General features: G+C 47.2%; 1 protein-coding gene across 1 annotated transcript in view; it reads left to right on the top strand.

Moving 5' to 3' along the window:
* The window catches only part of aff2 (AF4/FMR2 family, member 2), a 135,127-nt gene that overhangs the window by 36,073 nt on the left and 81,407 nt on the right, over positions 1-17,647 (top strand). Inside the window, exon 3 of the mRNA XM_027002154.2 lies at positions 5,841-6,680. Within this exon, the coding sequence (XP_026857955.2) occupies positions 5,841-6,680 (840 nt within the window). The remainder of the gene's footprint in view (positions 1-5,840; positions 6,681-17,647) is intronic.

Below are 17,647 nucleotides of genomic sequence, written 5' to 3'. Positions count from 1 at the left end.
ATTCTCCCACTGTCCATTCTGTGCTCCGTGCATGCACTTCACCCTCCACTCAAACACCCCTCCCACCTCTCATATAAGGCTGCTATTAGCTAATCCCTCTAAATCCTGTTTAATGGAACAGGGCCGTTAACAGCTATTTGGGGCTAATTTACTGGTTGCCGGGCTGCCTGGCTCCTTTGCAGTGGGCATGGTGCAGACGTATTGGAGTCGGTGTCCCTGGGTCCCGTGTTGGAGTCGGTGTCTCTAGCACCCCTGCCACCGCCACCTAGTCGCCCCCAACTGCCACTCTCTGTCCAAATGCTTTAAAGAGCCTCATAGCCTTCCAAGCCCAGCACTCTGAAGCCTGAACAACACTTCTGTACCGCTCTAGTCACTGAGAGATTGGGGGTGTGTCTGCGTGAGAGTGTGCGTGTGCGTGTGAGAGACACAGAGAGAAGGATTTTTCTCCCCCCCCTCGTTTTTACTCCCAAGGCAAATATTCCTAAATTAGCCCTTACTGCAAAGCAACTCTCTCAGTCAGGAACCACAGAGCAAATGAGGAGCTGAAGTTGGCATCTTCATTCCCATACAATGCCCTGTTTTTGTCCCTGTCTTTTAGCATATTCCGGAGTGTTTTTCGTCACCCCAGCTATGTTTTATGCATGAATGTTTGCGTGGCTGAGAATAACCGAAGCAAGTCAGTGAGTTGAGTTTAATTTATTCAGTCCAACATTTGGTCTCTGGAGGGCTGTGAAGCCCATGTTTGAGTGAGGTGTCCAGACTTAGCCATGCTTTGTAGTGACTGCTGTCAAGGTTGTCACATTCTATCAACAAGTTTAGTTAGCAATGCCTGTTCACTCTGAATTACGGAAACACAGCAGGTTGTGCAGAACCCTATGGATCCATAATGCATGATAATACATTCCAAGCATTCAGAACAGTGATGAATGTAAGTGTAGATTTGACATTAAGAATGAGTTATATTTTTCAGTAAAAGGTCATCCATTTTCTTTTCTACAGCGCAGATTCTGAAAGATGATCTGTATTGTACGTTGGTTGCAACAAACACTAAATTTAAAGACCACAAGCATTTGGAAGAGGAACTTAAGTAATTTGAGAACCGCATTGCTCTTATAATACGCGGAACCATTGAAAGAACTTCTTGATTACCTTACAGGCATTTCGTGACATGCATATTTTGTCCTTCTTCCCCTGGCTGTAACCAGCTAGCTATTGATTTGCAATGATGCGTAGTTGGAGTTTGCTCATTTGAGCCAGTATCGATCCCTCATCTGGAAGCATTAATGGCTGTGTAGGCCACTGCTGTGTCCCCCCCCCCCCCCCCCCCCCCCCCAACTCCCATAGCGTGTGATCCGGAAACAGAAGTCCAATGGCAGGAATATTGAACCTTCGCCATGGTACCTTTTGTTCTTAGGCAAGGATTGTCTGCTGCATGGGTTTTGCTATTGAAATAGTGTGCCGTTCCATCGCTCTCTGATGGAGATCTTGGGGTGCCGGCACCTTCATTACCATTTCAGTCGGCCTTTGGGCTGGAGGGCAAAACCCCAAGAGCCTGTGGCAGAACAACACAAGCCTCTTTTGTAAACACTGCCAGGGCGTTGTCAAGGAGAGGCAGACCAAATGAACACACACACACACACACACACACACACACACACACACACACACACACACACACACACACACACACACACACACACACACAATCATCTATCACTCTCCTAGAAGCCTGTGCTCAGGATATTGCCATCCTTCAGTAATAAGCTAGTCTCACCATCAGAAAGTGATTTAGCTTTAAAAGCAAATATGAAGTACCATGCATCAGCTTATTGGTTGAATGCTGCAGCTCAGTAGAACATGAGCAATAACTGTGGGAGCTGCTGTTTCTATCTCCTGTCATAAAGCTCATCTCACGAAATGGCTTGTGTTGATTCACATCGTACACCGAAATACAATTTCTCTTCTGAAGCCCAAATTTTAAAGGCTGGATATTCCAGTTCGTGACAGGAACTGACGAAACCCTTATCCATGATTTAATCTTGTACAGGTGGTATCAGTAGAGGATTACTATGCCAGCATAAAAAAAGATGGATAGTTCATAAATGCTGAGCTTTCATTTCAGCAAATAAACTGGCAATTTGTTTTCTGACCAGTTATTCACGGAGAGGGGCTGAGTGGAAGAGGCGCTAGCGTGGATGGTCAGGCAGTGTTGGACTGGAGTGGCAGTGGAGAGGAAAAAACAAACAGGGCCATTGAGAGGCTGTTGGGCAGAGCGGCATGGTGACACACCAGCACCCTGACCCGGACTGCTGCCTAGTACTGGGGCACACTGATTCTCTTCAGCGACGCCCCCATTAAACCACTTTTACGCACTCTGCGCACTGAGCAAACAAATGCTCACTTGGATACAAGTGCACACACATGGCCACACACATACACACACAAACACAAACGTACGCCCAGTCCGGCAGAGATGAAGGGGCCAGCTGATTCCGTCTTCATGGGTCATTTTGTGCCTTAACGCGCTTCACATTTGCATTGCAAAGCGTTGGCGGAGTGGCTGGCTGGCCCTCCTGCTCCTGCGCTCACACCTGATTTCATGATGGCTGTTAAGTATTTGTGAAGAGTCTTCGCAAGAATCCTGCTTAAGCTTTGTGGAGTGGTCGAGGGGAACAACTAAGATCTGGACACTTAAGTGGGTTTAAGTGGTCAATTTACGCCAGGCTAGAGGAACGTGCAGCCACCTCAGGGAACAAGGGCCCCTTCATCCTGCAGACCAGCCCAGAATGGATATGTCCACCAATTCAGTACCAGCCACTGAAAGAGGTCTCAGACCCCCCTGGCCGTTTGACAGCCCAGTGTTGTTGTGTGCGGGCGTCTCCCAGTCCCAAATCCGATACCCCTAGTTTGGTGTTTTCCCTGCTCCGATACCCTTATTTAGACATTCATGAGCTGAATGAGGTCTGTTAGAGCAGAGAAAATACAAACAGAAACCATGCAGGTCTACTCCAGGACTGGTAGTTATGTACTACTAGTGTAAATATTAGTTCTGTGAAAAGTCACGGCATTTGATGGGAGGTGCGTATTGTATAGATGTGGAGTAGAACTGCCATTTTATCAGTGCCAGTGAATGATGTCACAATAATGACTTGTATTACAGCTTCACAAAAAGACGAAATGCTGTTTAATCAGTGAATGTCTTGTCTATTGAATAACCTCATTATTCACTTAGATGAATCTGATAAGTCCTGTGAGGAAAAGTGGAAGGTTGGCAAAAATCATTTGAGTATTTAGTATTTCATCTCCAGGCTTAATTAGACACAGTTGAGTTTAGTGGCACACCAGTCTGTGAAATGTCTGCATTAAGATTCGCATTTTTAGTGTGTTTATTTACCCTCATAAACACATAACTAATGCTCTAAAAGACTGGCTCACACTATTATGTATGCCATTAACCAGCCGTGAAGGGCTGGTTTTTTTTTTATGACCCAGACCTTTAATATAATGTGTCAGCAATTAATGCCTCGGGTGCGAGTCTCTCTGTAGGTCTCACCGGCCAGCAGAACATGGGCTTGGCCCACCTCCAGCATCCTCCTGCTCGAGTCGGCCGCTTGGAGTTCACACAACGGCCCTTTGTGTGTTCTCCAGATGGGCTTTCCCTCACGCCTCCCGAGACCCAGCGTCTGGGAACTTCAGCCCCGCGCTCAGTCAACCAACCCCACCCTCCACCCCCCAAAGACTTCCCCCTTCCCTCACTCTGAGAAGACTGGATCGGAGCCACGGTGACCCGGGTACTCCTCCGAGCTCTGAGAACTGCCCAGGGGGTGGGGGCTGGTGGTGGGGGTGAGGGCGTTTACGTCATTCATGACGTAAGCAGGCTGCTCAGTGTGTGTGATGACTGGGTTGGAGGTGGTGTGCGGGGACGCTGCCGTCTTGTTGTCATGCGGGCCCCAGGGCTCATGGTTGTGCTGGTACACAGATCCCTGTCCATTATCTGCTACAATTGTGTTCTTGCATGAGTTCTTTTAAAGGGTCCTGTAACTTTCCATCGCTGCCTATTATCAGATTTTTGATGACTGCATTTAAAAAAAACAAAAAAAAAAACATCTTTTATAGCGTCTCTGGTTGCAATAAAATTCAGCGAGACAGCCACGCCTTCATGACCTGCATTAGCTCGCATGCTTTGGGGTGCAGAGGTTAGGCTGGCGGCTAAGCCGAGTGGATCTGCTTTTGGCGCCCTCCTTTGTGTTAGGGGGTCAGATGTTAACTGCCCAGCAGATAATTCCCTCCCTGCAGTAATGGCGGCACGCGCTTGCTCCTGCTCCCGGATCATTTACCATTATTTGTTTATCGACTTTTTATGTTGTCGGAAGCAGCGACGGCTGCATTTGCATTTTAGAGGCAGCCGCAGCGTTATTAATGTGGCAATTACATGTGAAATGAATGGCGAAAGCTAATAGATTTATCTCGGTCCTTTCGCTGCTTGGGAATAACAGACCCTTTAATTGTATCGCAAACAGAGGGCGACGTGCACGCTACAGGCGCGTTTGTTCTTCGAGTGCGTCCGCGCGCACACTCTCCGAGACGTTGCCGTTGCCGGCCCACCGACCGTAATTGATGTTCTGCGCGGCGGGCTGAATTGGATCGTTATTGCGCAGGTTCTTGGGCTCGCGCGAAACAAAAGCAAAGCTATAAATGCAGCCAAAATGAACCCATATCAAAGGGCCTAAGCATTAAGCAGGATGTTATTTATTATGGAAATAGTCAGCGCGGGGGGGGGGGGGGGGGATTTGCATGGCTGTCTGCAGAGGAAAGCTGTACAAACTAATGATGTGCTGAACAGCAAAAAGAAAACAATTATTATAACAAGGCACACTTGCAAGCAACAGAAGCTGAGTAAAAGCGGAAATTCCTAGGGAGCTGCGAATTCCGACTGGGTGGCTGCTACGCATCAGCGCGGTATCTGACATGTCGACATACTCAGATCCGGTCCAATTAACAATTTACTTCTTGGTTTTGCACTGTCATAGCAAAAGCAGGTAGTGTTTGGGGCGGAGTCACTCTCCATGACCATACATAATTACACTGCTTCTAAATCCCCTAACGGTTCTCAGCTGTGCAGTGAGGAAGGAGTACAGGCAGCACATCAAAAGCAGTTGCAGTTTTGACCCATATCTGTATTCGTTGTACTGATAGAGGGTTCAGGTCTGTTTAAGCTCAAAGGCTTAAAGGCCTATAGGCTACAAACCTTTTGCCTTTTCTTACCCATTAATCTCTTGATCATTCTGAAACTTGCTTGTGCTATGTAGAACAAACATCACAATCAGTATTCCTCTCAAATTAATTGAAAGTGGCAATTTTAAGTTTTGAAGAGTGATGTGTTATTTTCTCAGCCAAGTACAATTTTCACACTCGAGCTGATCATCCGTTATATGCTCTCAAAAGAATAGGCACATCTCAAGCACAACTGCAGCCATACAGTATGGATCTATGAGCATTTCCCTTTTGGTATTCACCCACACACACGCACTCACGTGTGCTTTTTTTTTTTCTTTTTTTTTTCTTTTATTCGATGTCTCTTTCGTACACATCCAATTACAGACACATACATGCATGTGAGCCAGTGCACTGCTGATGGTGGTACTCTGGTAATCTAAACGCCTGGATGTATGTTGTAGACTATGATGAAGATTGTAGGCAGTGACCATGGTAATAGAATAGACAGTGAGGATATATACTGAAGGAATGAATAATTAGGTAGTTATCATGGATTATGTGTTATGAAGTAATGAATGTTTATGAATGGTCTTGATGGTGTCCTGTTACTTCTGTTATTGCAGACAAACAAAGGCGATGCTCTGGCCAACCGTGTCCAAAACACTTTGGGCAACTATGACGAGATGAAGGAGCTCTTGACCAGCCACTCCAGCCAGAGTCACCTGGTGGGCATTCCAAAGAACTCCATCCCCCAGACCCCTGTGGAGAAGGTCGACCAGCCCAGCTTCTTCTCTGAAGCTCAGAGAAGCCGAGGTGCTTCATCACAGCCGGGCAACCACGCCGCCTCCATGCCCCCTCCACCTACCACTGCTCTGCCTGGCCCCAATGTCCTCCACCAGGGCAACAAAAAGTCTCGCTCTTCTGACTGGTCCCGCGGGGCGCACAGCGCCAGCGGGGGCCAGACAGGTCAGCCTGCCGGCCGAGGCAAGCACCCAGGCCATGACCAGAGTTCTGTCAGGCATGAGCCCGAACAGGGTGATGCAAGCCCCAGCACTGCCTCCACCTCGACCCACCCCAGCAGGAGGCACGGGCCATCGGCCAAGGCACCAGCCCCCGCCGAGCTCGGACACGGCAAGTCACCCGGTGAGCAGGAGCCAGGATCGCATGGCTGTGGGTCACCTGTGGCCTCCACGTCGCTGCTCCCTGGAGGGCTCTCCACACCCACCTTCCCACAGGGCCTGCACTGTAAGTCCAGCAGTGCTGTGCAGCAGAAGCCCACTGCCTATGTGCGGCCCATGGATGGCCAGGACCAGGTGCCCAACGACTCCCCTGAGCTAAAGCCCCCGCCTGAGATTGGAGACAGCTATGGTGGTGCGACCTTCGGGGCCCTGCTGGACGGCAAAGGCAGCACGGCAGGGAGCAAGGCCAAGCTTCCCAAACTGAATCTGCCCCAGTCGGGCGAGGTAAGCAGCGGTTTCCTCCTCCTGCTTGAAAACTCGCCTGCAAATGGCAAAGGTGTTTGCTCTCATTTACATGCCATGAATGTGAAAAATAAAATCGCAGATAAGTTTGGCTGTGTTGGATTAGTCCTAGCTACCCATGTTTTTGCCTTGAAAACTGAAGGAATGGGAGGTTTCCATAAAGCAGTAATTCATTAATAATAAGTTAAATAACCTTACGTGTTCGCATGTTATTGCCAGCTAAGCTAGCCCTCCTGTCACCTTCTCATTGTTTGAACAGTCTCTGAGTTCATGTACAGACATTAAATTGTCAGTCTTTGGACAAAATTACTCTGAGCGGATAGAAATTTTGGCGTCTACGTTTTGTCTTGTGCTCATTAAGTGATCAGGTTGCAAGACCCGGTTTATACTGCCGCTCCTCTGAGCGAAAAAGGAAGGTTTTCAGAATTAGTCATAAAAGTCATAATACATGAAAGAGAGCAGGACCTCAGTATTGAGGAACAGACGTTAAACGAATTAGACTGACATTTATGGTTGTGCATGTGTTTATCTTTTTTTTTCCTTTTTTTTGGTGCCTACCAGTGCTAGCAACAGCAGGCTTGTTTACTTAAACTGCATTTGAATGTTGCTCTCGAGCACAATAGTAGACCCACTATTTTCCCTATTTTAGGTGTGTTTGTTAGACATGCTCCAATTACAGTGAATTGCACTAAACACAATTCCATCTGTCTGTCTGAATTCATTGCTCTTTAAACCTCCAGGTGAGCTACGTAGTGAGCTTTATGAATGCATAATGCCCAAAATACGTGTTCCAATCAAGAATCTGTAAACTGTTTACATCATATGCATGGAACAGTGCACTATAATGCCTGTTGGATATTTATGTTTCCTAATACAACTGTTCTAGCCCATTGTGAAAGTTGACAGCAGAGATTTTGACAGCGCTGTTTATAGTGTCAGCATAAGCAAACCCTTTAGAGCCTGTAAATCTGCTCTTGACACTGGTTGTTGTTTCGTGCATTCAGAGCTCTGCTCAGGGATTGCAGGAGGCAAACCCATCCCCAGCCTGACTGTTTTACAGAGCTCTGTGTAACTGCCCCTGCTGCTTTGGAACTATGGACTGTGCACAGATGCAGGGCACATTCCCACATTCCCAAAACAGGAGCGCATTTACACACACCTGTCAGGACCAATCATAGAAAGCGTGTAGTTTACTGACCCTGCCCATATCCTGAGGACGTAAACTTGCGTGTGTTTTCTGGGCCCCCGCCCCCCAGGCGTAGATCACATGGGTAAGGCCCTGCATGCGTTCTGAATTAGCCCTCTCAGAGGGTGGAAGCTTTCAGGGAGCTTTATCCCCCCGCACCACCGCTGACGGAAACATCTGACCCTGTGACTGCACCCATGGAGAGGAGTGGGTTCAGACAACAGCGAAGTGCAGGATAAAAGGGCCGGCCAGCGGGATTGAGGAGGTGGAAGCTGGCAGCCCGGTGAGGATGGAAATACAGTTGTAATTATCACATCGCCCCACTCATAAAGCCTCACAGGGTGGACATTTTGGACCCGCCGCCTCTGAAACGTCTGCTAGGAATTTCGCCTGACCAGCTGGAGAAAACAAAACGCTCTCCTACATCCTTAGAGGTTCCAAGTATTCATAAAACATAAAGCAGGGAGCTGGAATCTCCGCTACATCTTTAGGTTCTCATCAACTGGCTGTCTGCGTGCGCTGTAAGTAAAGCAAATGAGGAAGTAAGGCGAGGTAAACGAGGGTGGACATGTGAGTGAGCAGGCTGACACCATGCCACCCAGCCGTGGAGACACAGCCAGCTGTTGAGTCCCTTTGTTCTCCCTCAGTCGAAGGCTACTGGGCTGGAAATTGCACCAAATCCCATCTTGGAGCATATGGTGTGCTAACATCATACAACTAAGCATGTGGCAAAAATGGAAACCTGGGGAATCTTAATTGCTCTTAGAGTGGTCTTGGAGCGGTCAGCTCATGGGGAAATGGAGATGGATGTTGTCGTTGGAGACAGGGGTAGCAGAGAACCCCTCCACCACCCCCCACACTGTGGAGTGGACCACAGCTGAGCCTGTGCCCCTCTCTGTTTTTCTCCTTCTCACTTTATATCCCTGCCGTACCTCTCCCACTGACCGAGAGAGAGAGACAGAGGTTGTGTGTGTGTGTGTGTGTGTGTGTGTGTGTGTGTGTGTGTGTGTGTGTGTGTGTGTGTGTGTGTGTGTGTGTGTGTGTATAGAGATGGGTGATGTACATGTGTTTTGTGGGAGAAGGGGGTAGGGAGCATGTCTGTGTGTGAAAGAGAGAGAAAGAACGGAAAAGTGAAAAAGAAAAAGAATTGAAAGAGGAAGCAAGAGTGAGCGAAAGAACATGGGGGAGAGAGAGACTGAGAGAGTGAGAGATTGCCTCTCCACCTTTCATATGGCTCTCAGGAGAAAAGGAAACATCTTCAAGGGCACTGATTTGATTCCTCCCCCCAACCTTGCTTAGCTTTCGTTTGTTAAAAAGAGCGGAATCAGTTGGAATCAGCTGCCTCCCAGGGGAGTCACAGGCACACTGGCATTCTGTTGTGCAGGACAGTTATTAATCCAGCTTCAGCCAGGCTTCTACAGCCTCTCTCTGGCTGATGCGTGGACTCACTAAAGCGCATTCCTTTTGCATGTCCTCCAAGCGTCTCCTCTTCTACCACTGCTGAACTCTCACCTGGGCACATCCTGTTTCATTGTGCTCGCAAATAAGTGTCTGCTCTTTTAATTGCTTCACTTTATTTCAACAGAGAGCATCTCTAATGTCTCTAATTTTTGTTTTCTTCACATGCACATTTCCTGTTCCCTGTTCTTTGTTTACAAGACTCCCAAAGAGCACCCAAACCTGATGGTGCATTGGAAAAGACCATGGCTGTTGTGGGTCCTGATAGGCGTGAAATGTGGCCACTGTCACCTAGCCCCGCCACAACTGTCCCTGCAGAATATTTTGACAGGTTGAGAGCTCGGTGTAGCGATAAGGCTTCGCTAAATGGCTTTGGAAGTGGTCTGTTATCGCCTGCCGTATTGATTAGTGGATAGTGCTTTGGTGCTCGGCCTGGAGAGACTGCCTAGGGTCTGGCTTTTCCTTTTTTTCATTCAGGTTTTTTTTTTCTTTTTTTTGTGTAAGAGTATATTCCACATCGACAGGCAGATAAGACTACTGATCCTTCCAAAAACAGTTATTGCACCCAGAGTTATCCATGCTTTATGTGTCTAATAGCTTTATCGCCAGCTCCTCACAGCGGAGATTTGACAAGACAATAATATTAGCACACATATTCCTGTAGCTACATAATGGGGAAGTCGAACTGGGGGAATGTTTTGCAACAAAGAGGCAAATTCATGTTCTGGCTCCCAGAATTGTTCCTTGGTTTATCCAAATAGGCCTATGATGATTTCTCTGAAAATACAATAGCATGTTGTGGTGGGAAGTCCCTAAATATGCGTCACTACTTTCTGCTTTTACACACAGTTCTCCAGTCAGCCTTTATATAGCCTTGTCCTGGCAATTTTCCAACAGGTTCACACAACTGAGTGTATTCAGGAAGTAACTGGGCCCTTCTCTCGCACTTCTCCTTGGCCTTAATGCCCTGCAGAGTTCTAAGCACGGTAGCCTGACTGATCTTTCATGCTAGCGATGTTAGCACTTCTGAATCTCAGTGGCCAGTGGGGAGCAATGATGCAACAGTGACGATGTGGTAGCAGTGACGCAGTCGCGACACACAATGTCTCATCAGCCTCAGTCCTCTTATCTGATTGTGCGTCACAATCACATACGATCATGTCATCAGCCAATCGCATGCCAGCGCTCTTCACACGTCACCCTCAGATCAACCAAGTGACTGCTAAAGCGGATCGGGTGAAAGATCTCAGCAGGAAACCCAGAAACTGGGGATCTAATCCCGTTGGTTAACGTTTCCTTCTGAATTACTGTAATCCCCGCTAATGAGAGTTAATGCAATTTGAAGCCATGGACTGTCACTCTGTGTACAGTTTATGTGACTGTGGCATTTAAAAAAATATTATAATAATTTTAAAAAATAAATAAATAAAGATTTTTGCATGCCAGCTGTTTATCACATGAAACTGTTTCCATTTGTGAGGTGCAAGACTCCAAAGAATTAAATTTCCCCAGATGTCAAATTAAACATGCATTTAAAGGCATGACAGTAAAGGCAGTGTGAGAGTGAGATATATATATATATATATATATATATATATATATATATATATATATATATATATATATATATATATATTAGCACAGTTTAAGATTAGATGCCTCGAGCACAGAGAAATTTTCTACAACAAAATCGTATAGTTAAAATGAGGGGTTTCTTTGATTTGTGTATCTGCGGCTAGCAGCGTAATCCCAACAGCTTTCTTCAGTTTCAAAGGCAAGTCCAACATCACGGCATGTGTGCTTTTAAGCAGTTACGATCCGGTGCATTTGAAACAAATTGATCTGGAATGACTGGTCAGCTATTCACGTCCACGGCGGGGAGCATACTGCTGTATTGTAGCTTGGCGCAGCCCCTCATAGCAGTCCATCACAGACTGGTCGCCGTGGTCTAGTCGGCCAGCCTGGGTTATTAAAACAGCTCTTGGCGTCGGAGGCCGAGAAATCTTTATCTCTCACAGAGGCCGACTCCTCCTCTCAGCACAGGAAGCCATTTCCAGGAACATTTGATTATGCCGCGCTGCCAAGACTCACAAAGTGAGACGCCACTTCCACATGGAAAGCGTCCTCAGCCTGGCTGGGTCATCTGCCGCGGTCTTCAGGCCCCTTACCCACCAGCATGAGCAGCGCTACGAGCCGCGCAGCAGTGGGGAAACCAGGGCATATACCGCAGCGCATTACAGTGATTCATGCTAATGTGATTATGTTCAATAAATACCCACTGCAGTATGTTTTTGGAGACAAGGCTGTTTTATTTGCACTGGGTCACGTATGATAAATGGCCCATTCGGAATATGGATGTGCTATAATTGCTAATGCGCCGAAATCGCTAGCATGGCTGTGCTTGATTTTTGGATTCTACATCCCATGTGGTTTTGCAGCAGGGGATAATGTGTTGGGTGTTGTATGGGTTGTATTTTTGTTTGTTTGTGGGCCTGTGTTAGTTTCTATCATAATAAATCTGGCAACACTGGCTATTGTGGGATATTGTGTTTCATGCTAAGAAGCGCTTCGTCTGCTCCCTGCCTCACCCCATTAACCAGTACGCCCGTCCTCTGTCAAACCTGTCTCATGTACGCCCGACCACGGCCGCCTGCAAGTCAAAGCCCCTACTTTCCCACATCCCACCTCATGTTTGCTCGTCTCGGCGGCCTTTCCTCTTAGTGTTCGCCCCATCCAGCTTTAGAATTACACCTTGTAGCGGTTACGATAGCCTCTAGCTAACGCCTTCCCCTGCGAGATGCTAATCACCTCGAAAGGGTGAAACCGCTTTCTGTGTGACTGATAGAACCCCCCGTCTGGATTAGCTCCAGGAACAGCCTCAGGGCGAGGGGTCTGTGGAGAGAGCAAAGGCGGACTCCTGGGACTCGTCTCTGTGCTTGGACAGAGGCCAGAGCCCCTAATCTGGGTCTGCAGCATGTAGATTGTATATGGTATGTGCACCACCATACTGGGCTTACCGGAGCATGCTGGAGGTGACAGCCAGGCTGATTTCAGAATGCTATATGGTATAAGACAGCAAGAATGGATATGGAATTGTTACGGGAATCAATAGTTGCATTTTGGGTTCACACCCAAACAGGCATAAAGGGTGAATACTAGTTTATTACCACTCCGTACCACTTGAGCCGCTTTGGTCGTCCCCTTGGTGTTAAACACGGCATCAGGGAGCTTTACTGAACATTCTCCTACTTAAGACCAGATGCTACTGAATACAGATCAGTAGGAGCACAGGCCTACTTATGTTACTAAACAGTGGAAATCGAGTCTAGATTCACTAAAAGCCTATCCCTGCTTGTCTATGTGTTACACACCTAAAGCTGTAAGTCAGGTTTTTAGAAATGTCGTCATGCTCATTCATCCACAGGTTTTGGGCTAATGATGTCTAATGTGACGGATGGAAACCAAAAGGCGATTGAAAAAAAAAAAAAAAAAAACTGAAAAGATTAAATGTATTTTCATAAAATAATTCATATAGTTCAGACAAAGCAGGGGACATTTGTAGGTCAGCCTGGGTGAAGCCATGGAAATTGTCAGAACTCAATCGCTGTTCAGAATTAGGTCACCCTGGATCATATCCTTGCTTTTTTCCTTTTCTCTCTCTCTCTCTCTCTCGTGCACTCTCTCTTTCTCTCTGGCTATTTCCCTGGGTCTGCCTCTCTCTTGTTCCCAATCGCTCCATTTCTCACACACACGTACAGCACATACACACATGCTCAGAGATACACAGACACTCCCCCCTCCCCCCCACTGTCATGCTTGATGGGCTGTTTTTCTCAGCCTTTGTTTAATATCTCTGCAGAATTAATTTGGGATCATTAAGGGGCCTCCTTTCTGCAAATGCACTGATATAGTCCGTAATATGGCTAATAAACATAAAACGATGTGCTCCAGAGCTCTCTCTCAGCAGACGCCTAGAAAACACCACCAGACAGAATAGACCAGAGGGGAGATACTGAGGAAGGAATGATAATACTCCAATTTAAGAATGGATTTGGCAATCTTCATTTATTAAACTGCACTCAATCAATCCAAAACTATTATGATTTACAGTAATCATGCTAGATTACTCTGAATGCACTGTAATTACCAAAGCAATACTTTGCAGAGACATTGGTGTGTATGGTAATTTCCGCACAAGACAATTAACAGAGCTGTTCATCCCTCCAACAGATTCCCACTCTGTTTAAGTACATGTGCAAAATCTTTCTCTCTCAATCTCTTTTTTTGTTTTCTTCCTTTCTTTTAAAGGTCTTGATTTATCACCTTTCTCAAAGCTGGCAAGTGGGCCCTCATATTTATTCAGCAAAAAAAAAAAAAAAAAAAAAAAAAAAAAAAAATCTCATAGTGAAAATGTTCAAAAAAGAAGGCCAAATCCTGGCCACACTGCGATTTGTATGTGGCCTTGTAGGCAGCATGCAGGCTCACGCTGGGCGCTGGCTCCCTCCCACGCCTCGCTCCGGCCCTGCGGACCCCGGACCCCGGCCTGTGTTGGCGTGCCCGTAAAGCAGGAGGTGCAGAGAGAGAGAGGGAGAGAGAGAGCAGCAGCTCTCTGCAAACAGGAGTTAACGAGCTCCGTTCAGCCAGCGCGTCCTCTGGAAGAGGAGGCGGGAGTGCGGAGGACGCCGCGGCACCTCGACCAGCCGCTAATCAGAGCGGCCCGCCGCCGACAGCTCTCCTCAGAGACGCCTCACCCTCCCGACCGAGGCAGTAGTGTGTGAGGGACAGACGGGGGTAAACAAGGAGGGAGAGAGAGAAGGAAAGAGATGGAGAGACAGAGCGGGAGAGACTATGGGGAAACAAAGGAGAGAGGGAAATAGAGAAAGAGAATTATTAGGAAGCTTCCCCATTAGAAGTAACAGCTGGTATCATTTGCATAATACCCATCAAAAGTCATTTTCCTGGGCTGCTTGTCAAACCATGATGGAAAAAAAAAGCTTAATACGAAATCCAGTTCATTAGAGCTGCCAAGCTCCAAACTGCATGCACAGTTCTGCAATTAGCACAGGGTGCATCCTGTATTTGGGGGGAAAAAATGTGCAAAAATATCTGTACTCCATGACATGCAGCAATCAATATATGTATTGTTAGTTTTGGTTTTGTAAGTGTCTTACACTCTGAGCACTTGTGAGTTTCTCAGTTGGACTTTGACTCCGCTGCTTGGCTGCTCGGTAATGGTTTTCCTGCTGGAGTTTATGCAGCCTGAGCTTTTCCAGGCGCTCATGTGCTCGTTATTCTTCTACTGGCCTAGGCACCTGTTTGCAGACATGTACCATGTGAGATGAATGGCCAGTAGTATGAAGACATGGAAATAATACCGAAAGGTGTTCAATGCCTTACCTGGATACGTTTCCATTTAAGCATTTGTTTACCTGATCGTATTCACTGTAGTGGTCAATGTTGTAAGCCCTGTGATCATGTATGTATTTATTTATTTAGGTGCTGTTAGCCCCTGGCCATTTGTGGTGATGTGTTGTAGAAGGCACTCAGTGAAGCATATTAGTTGCCTTTTTTCTTTTTTAAAAAATCTTCAGCAGATTTGCTTATTAAACAGACACAGTGCAGAGGTGCTAAAGCGCCGGCATACACAGGACCCCTGCATGGAGGGTGGAGGGGCGCAGTCGTTTAACCGCTCATCAGAACCTAAGCTCTGCCGTTAGCTCTGTCACATGTGTTCCCTTTCACCTCTAAGTACATAGTGGACGCAGATCCTGCTGCGTGAGACTTCGCTGTAGCGCAGCAATAGGAAAAAAAGCGCGAGGCACTCTCACCAACGCCACTCCATTGTCCTGCTTTGCCCGGCCTCCGGTGTCTTGCCTCCGTTCGTCTGTGTCATGGGGCTAGAAAAACCCTCCAGATGGACGGCTCCCCTCCCAGACGCACATCTCCCAGCGTGCATGAGAAAAGGTCCGAGCAGCCATCAGAGGCTGAGGGGGCTGATTGGATTATTGTGCAGGTGCTGGCTTCCCCTGCTCGGGGAAGTAGTGACAGGCACTTACGTGGACATCTGAGTGGTGCCAGCCTGCTCACTCGGACATCAGTGAGAGGAGTGTAGCCTCCCCGTGGCCGGTACGTCACTTTAAGGGAGGGGGAGGGTGGTGAGGGTGGTGTTGCTCTTGGCACTACAAAACAATGTACAGTGCAGCCTACTGGTAGGTCTTTAGTCTTTTTAATTTATTTTTGGATGCTTTGCGTCGTTGTGGAATATCTGTGGTTCCTTGTAATGAAATACCCGCTGTGCAATTTTGCAAGTGTATCAAGTGGAGCATGACCAGATATGCAAATTTAATAAAAGTGGCAAAGTGGAATTCTGAGTATTTTTCCATGTCTGGAGGCTGCTAAAAGCAGTTTTGAAATCAATGCATACATAATACGAGGGTGGACGAGCCAGACAAAAATGCATGTTGGTAGCTGGACTGTTGTCCTGGTTCTGCTCCCTCCTCGTATTACAGTGTCTTCTCATGGAGCACGGCATGATTGGTCTGGTTAACAAATGGTAGAGCAAGTGCACGTGTCTGTCTCTTTCCAGTAGGATGGAGGGAATGTAGTAGTCACTGCACTAGGCAGCCTTCTCCACATGCCAGGGTAAGATCAGTGAGTAAAAACAAATGACCATCGAGGCACCTAATCACCTTGGGTTCCGGGCCTCAGCTGCCATCAGCGATGGCCAGCTCCCACGCTGACTAGCGACAAGTCCCAGCGTGCTGCCTCATCCGCCATCTCAGACTAATCATGGAGTTTATGTCTGGACTGTACAATGCTGATTAGTATAACTAAGGTGGTGAGGATCCCGGCTGATGGACGCCAGCCTCTCCGAAAGGGCCGGGTGGACGTCAGAAGTGTGTGGGTGTCAGCTTAAGGCTTGGTCGCCTGCAGGAGCAGGTGGTGATGAGTCAGGAGAATGGGCCGCAGTCTCTCTGAGGTGCCGCTCTGGGTCGGCAGCGCCAGCGCTCTGTCTGTGATTGATGACGCTAATTACGGTGTCGCTGCTCATTTCGTAGCTCTGCTCTCTGGGTGCACCTTTAGTTGTAACTCAGGTCACCCTTCTCTCGCTCTTTCTCACACACAAGCGCACACACACACACACATACACACTCTTTCTTTCTTTCTCACCCTCTCACTGTGTTTTCCTGCTCCCACAAATACTACCACCACCCAGCAATTTTAATTGGTGATTATTTCACTGAGCTGAAGCTATTAAGAAGATTGCGACGGACTTTGATTTTTGCAAGCTCACATGGTTCATTTGGGGTTTTTTTGTTTTGTTTTCCTTGTGTTTTGTTTTTCTTGTTATCAGGAGGAGAGTTGCGGGTGACGGAACTGACCCTTCTCACCCAAGTCGCCCTGTGGCTCAAGGCCACCCCACTGGCCCAGTCACCAGGCTGGTGTGAAATACCACACAGCCCAGCTGCGCGCACATACTCGCACACAATCCCGTGTTGGGTTGCCGTGCAGAACAGGTTGCTGTGGTATGAGCTGCCGATCCCTGGGTCTTGGGTCTCTGTCCTCACAGAAGGCCTTTGTCCAGGGTGCCATGCTGAGTTACTGACATAAACAGTTTTTCTCTCTCTGTGTTTCTCACTTGTTTTCTTTCTCTCTATATCTCTCTCTCTCTCTCTCTCTCCCCCCCCCCCTCCCTTTCTCTCTCCCTCTAAAACTATCAATAGTCCTATGGTCAAAATATGTTGCTACATAGTCTCTGAATCAAAAATGTGATAGAACTTGAATTTGGCTCTGATGAGAACAACTGTTCTAATACATATAATAAATGTAATACATTTAATAAACAGGTTAATGTGAAGGCTGCCAGATGGCAAATTCTCACAAAAAGGGTGGGATGTTGGGAGCAAACAAAATAGAAGATTTGAAGGTATTTGATTCTGTTGTTTACAGTGATACACTAGACAAATACAACTCCTATACACATTCCTTTGATTTCCTGACGGCTTTTTCTTTTTTCTTTTTTTTATCTAGAGTACCTATGTATTCGACTCGCCTTTCATTTCCTCCTTTAGTTCTATATGCCTGTGAAATGGACTAGCCTTTCGTCTGCTCATTCAGCTCTGTAGTGAATCAAGTGCCTAGGTCACTGGTTTGCTCCTAAAATCCCCAGAATGTATGTATAACATGTATAATACCTCTCAGTAATGCCACCGCTAATGTGGTCCTCCCCAGTTTCAGGGCGTGTGCCTTCGCATACGTGTGTGTATATCCTCTCTTGGGCAGTGTGTTCTGTGGCTCAGATATA

The sequence above is a fragment of the Electrophorus electricus genome, chromosome 12 (genome assembly GCF_013358815.1).
Source record: "Electrophorus electricus isolate fEleEle1 chromosome 12, fEleEle1.pri, whole genome shotgun sequence".
In the NCBI taxonomy this organism is placed as follows: domain Eukaryota; kingdom Metazoa; phylum Chordata; class Actinopteri; order Gymnotiformes; family Gymnotidae; genus Electrophorus; species Electrophorus electricus.
Note: the sequence above shows the minus strand (reverse complement) of the source record. Positions and strands in the feature narration are given on the sequence as shown.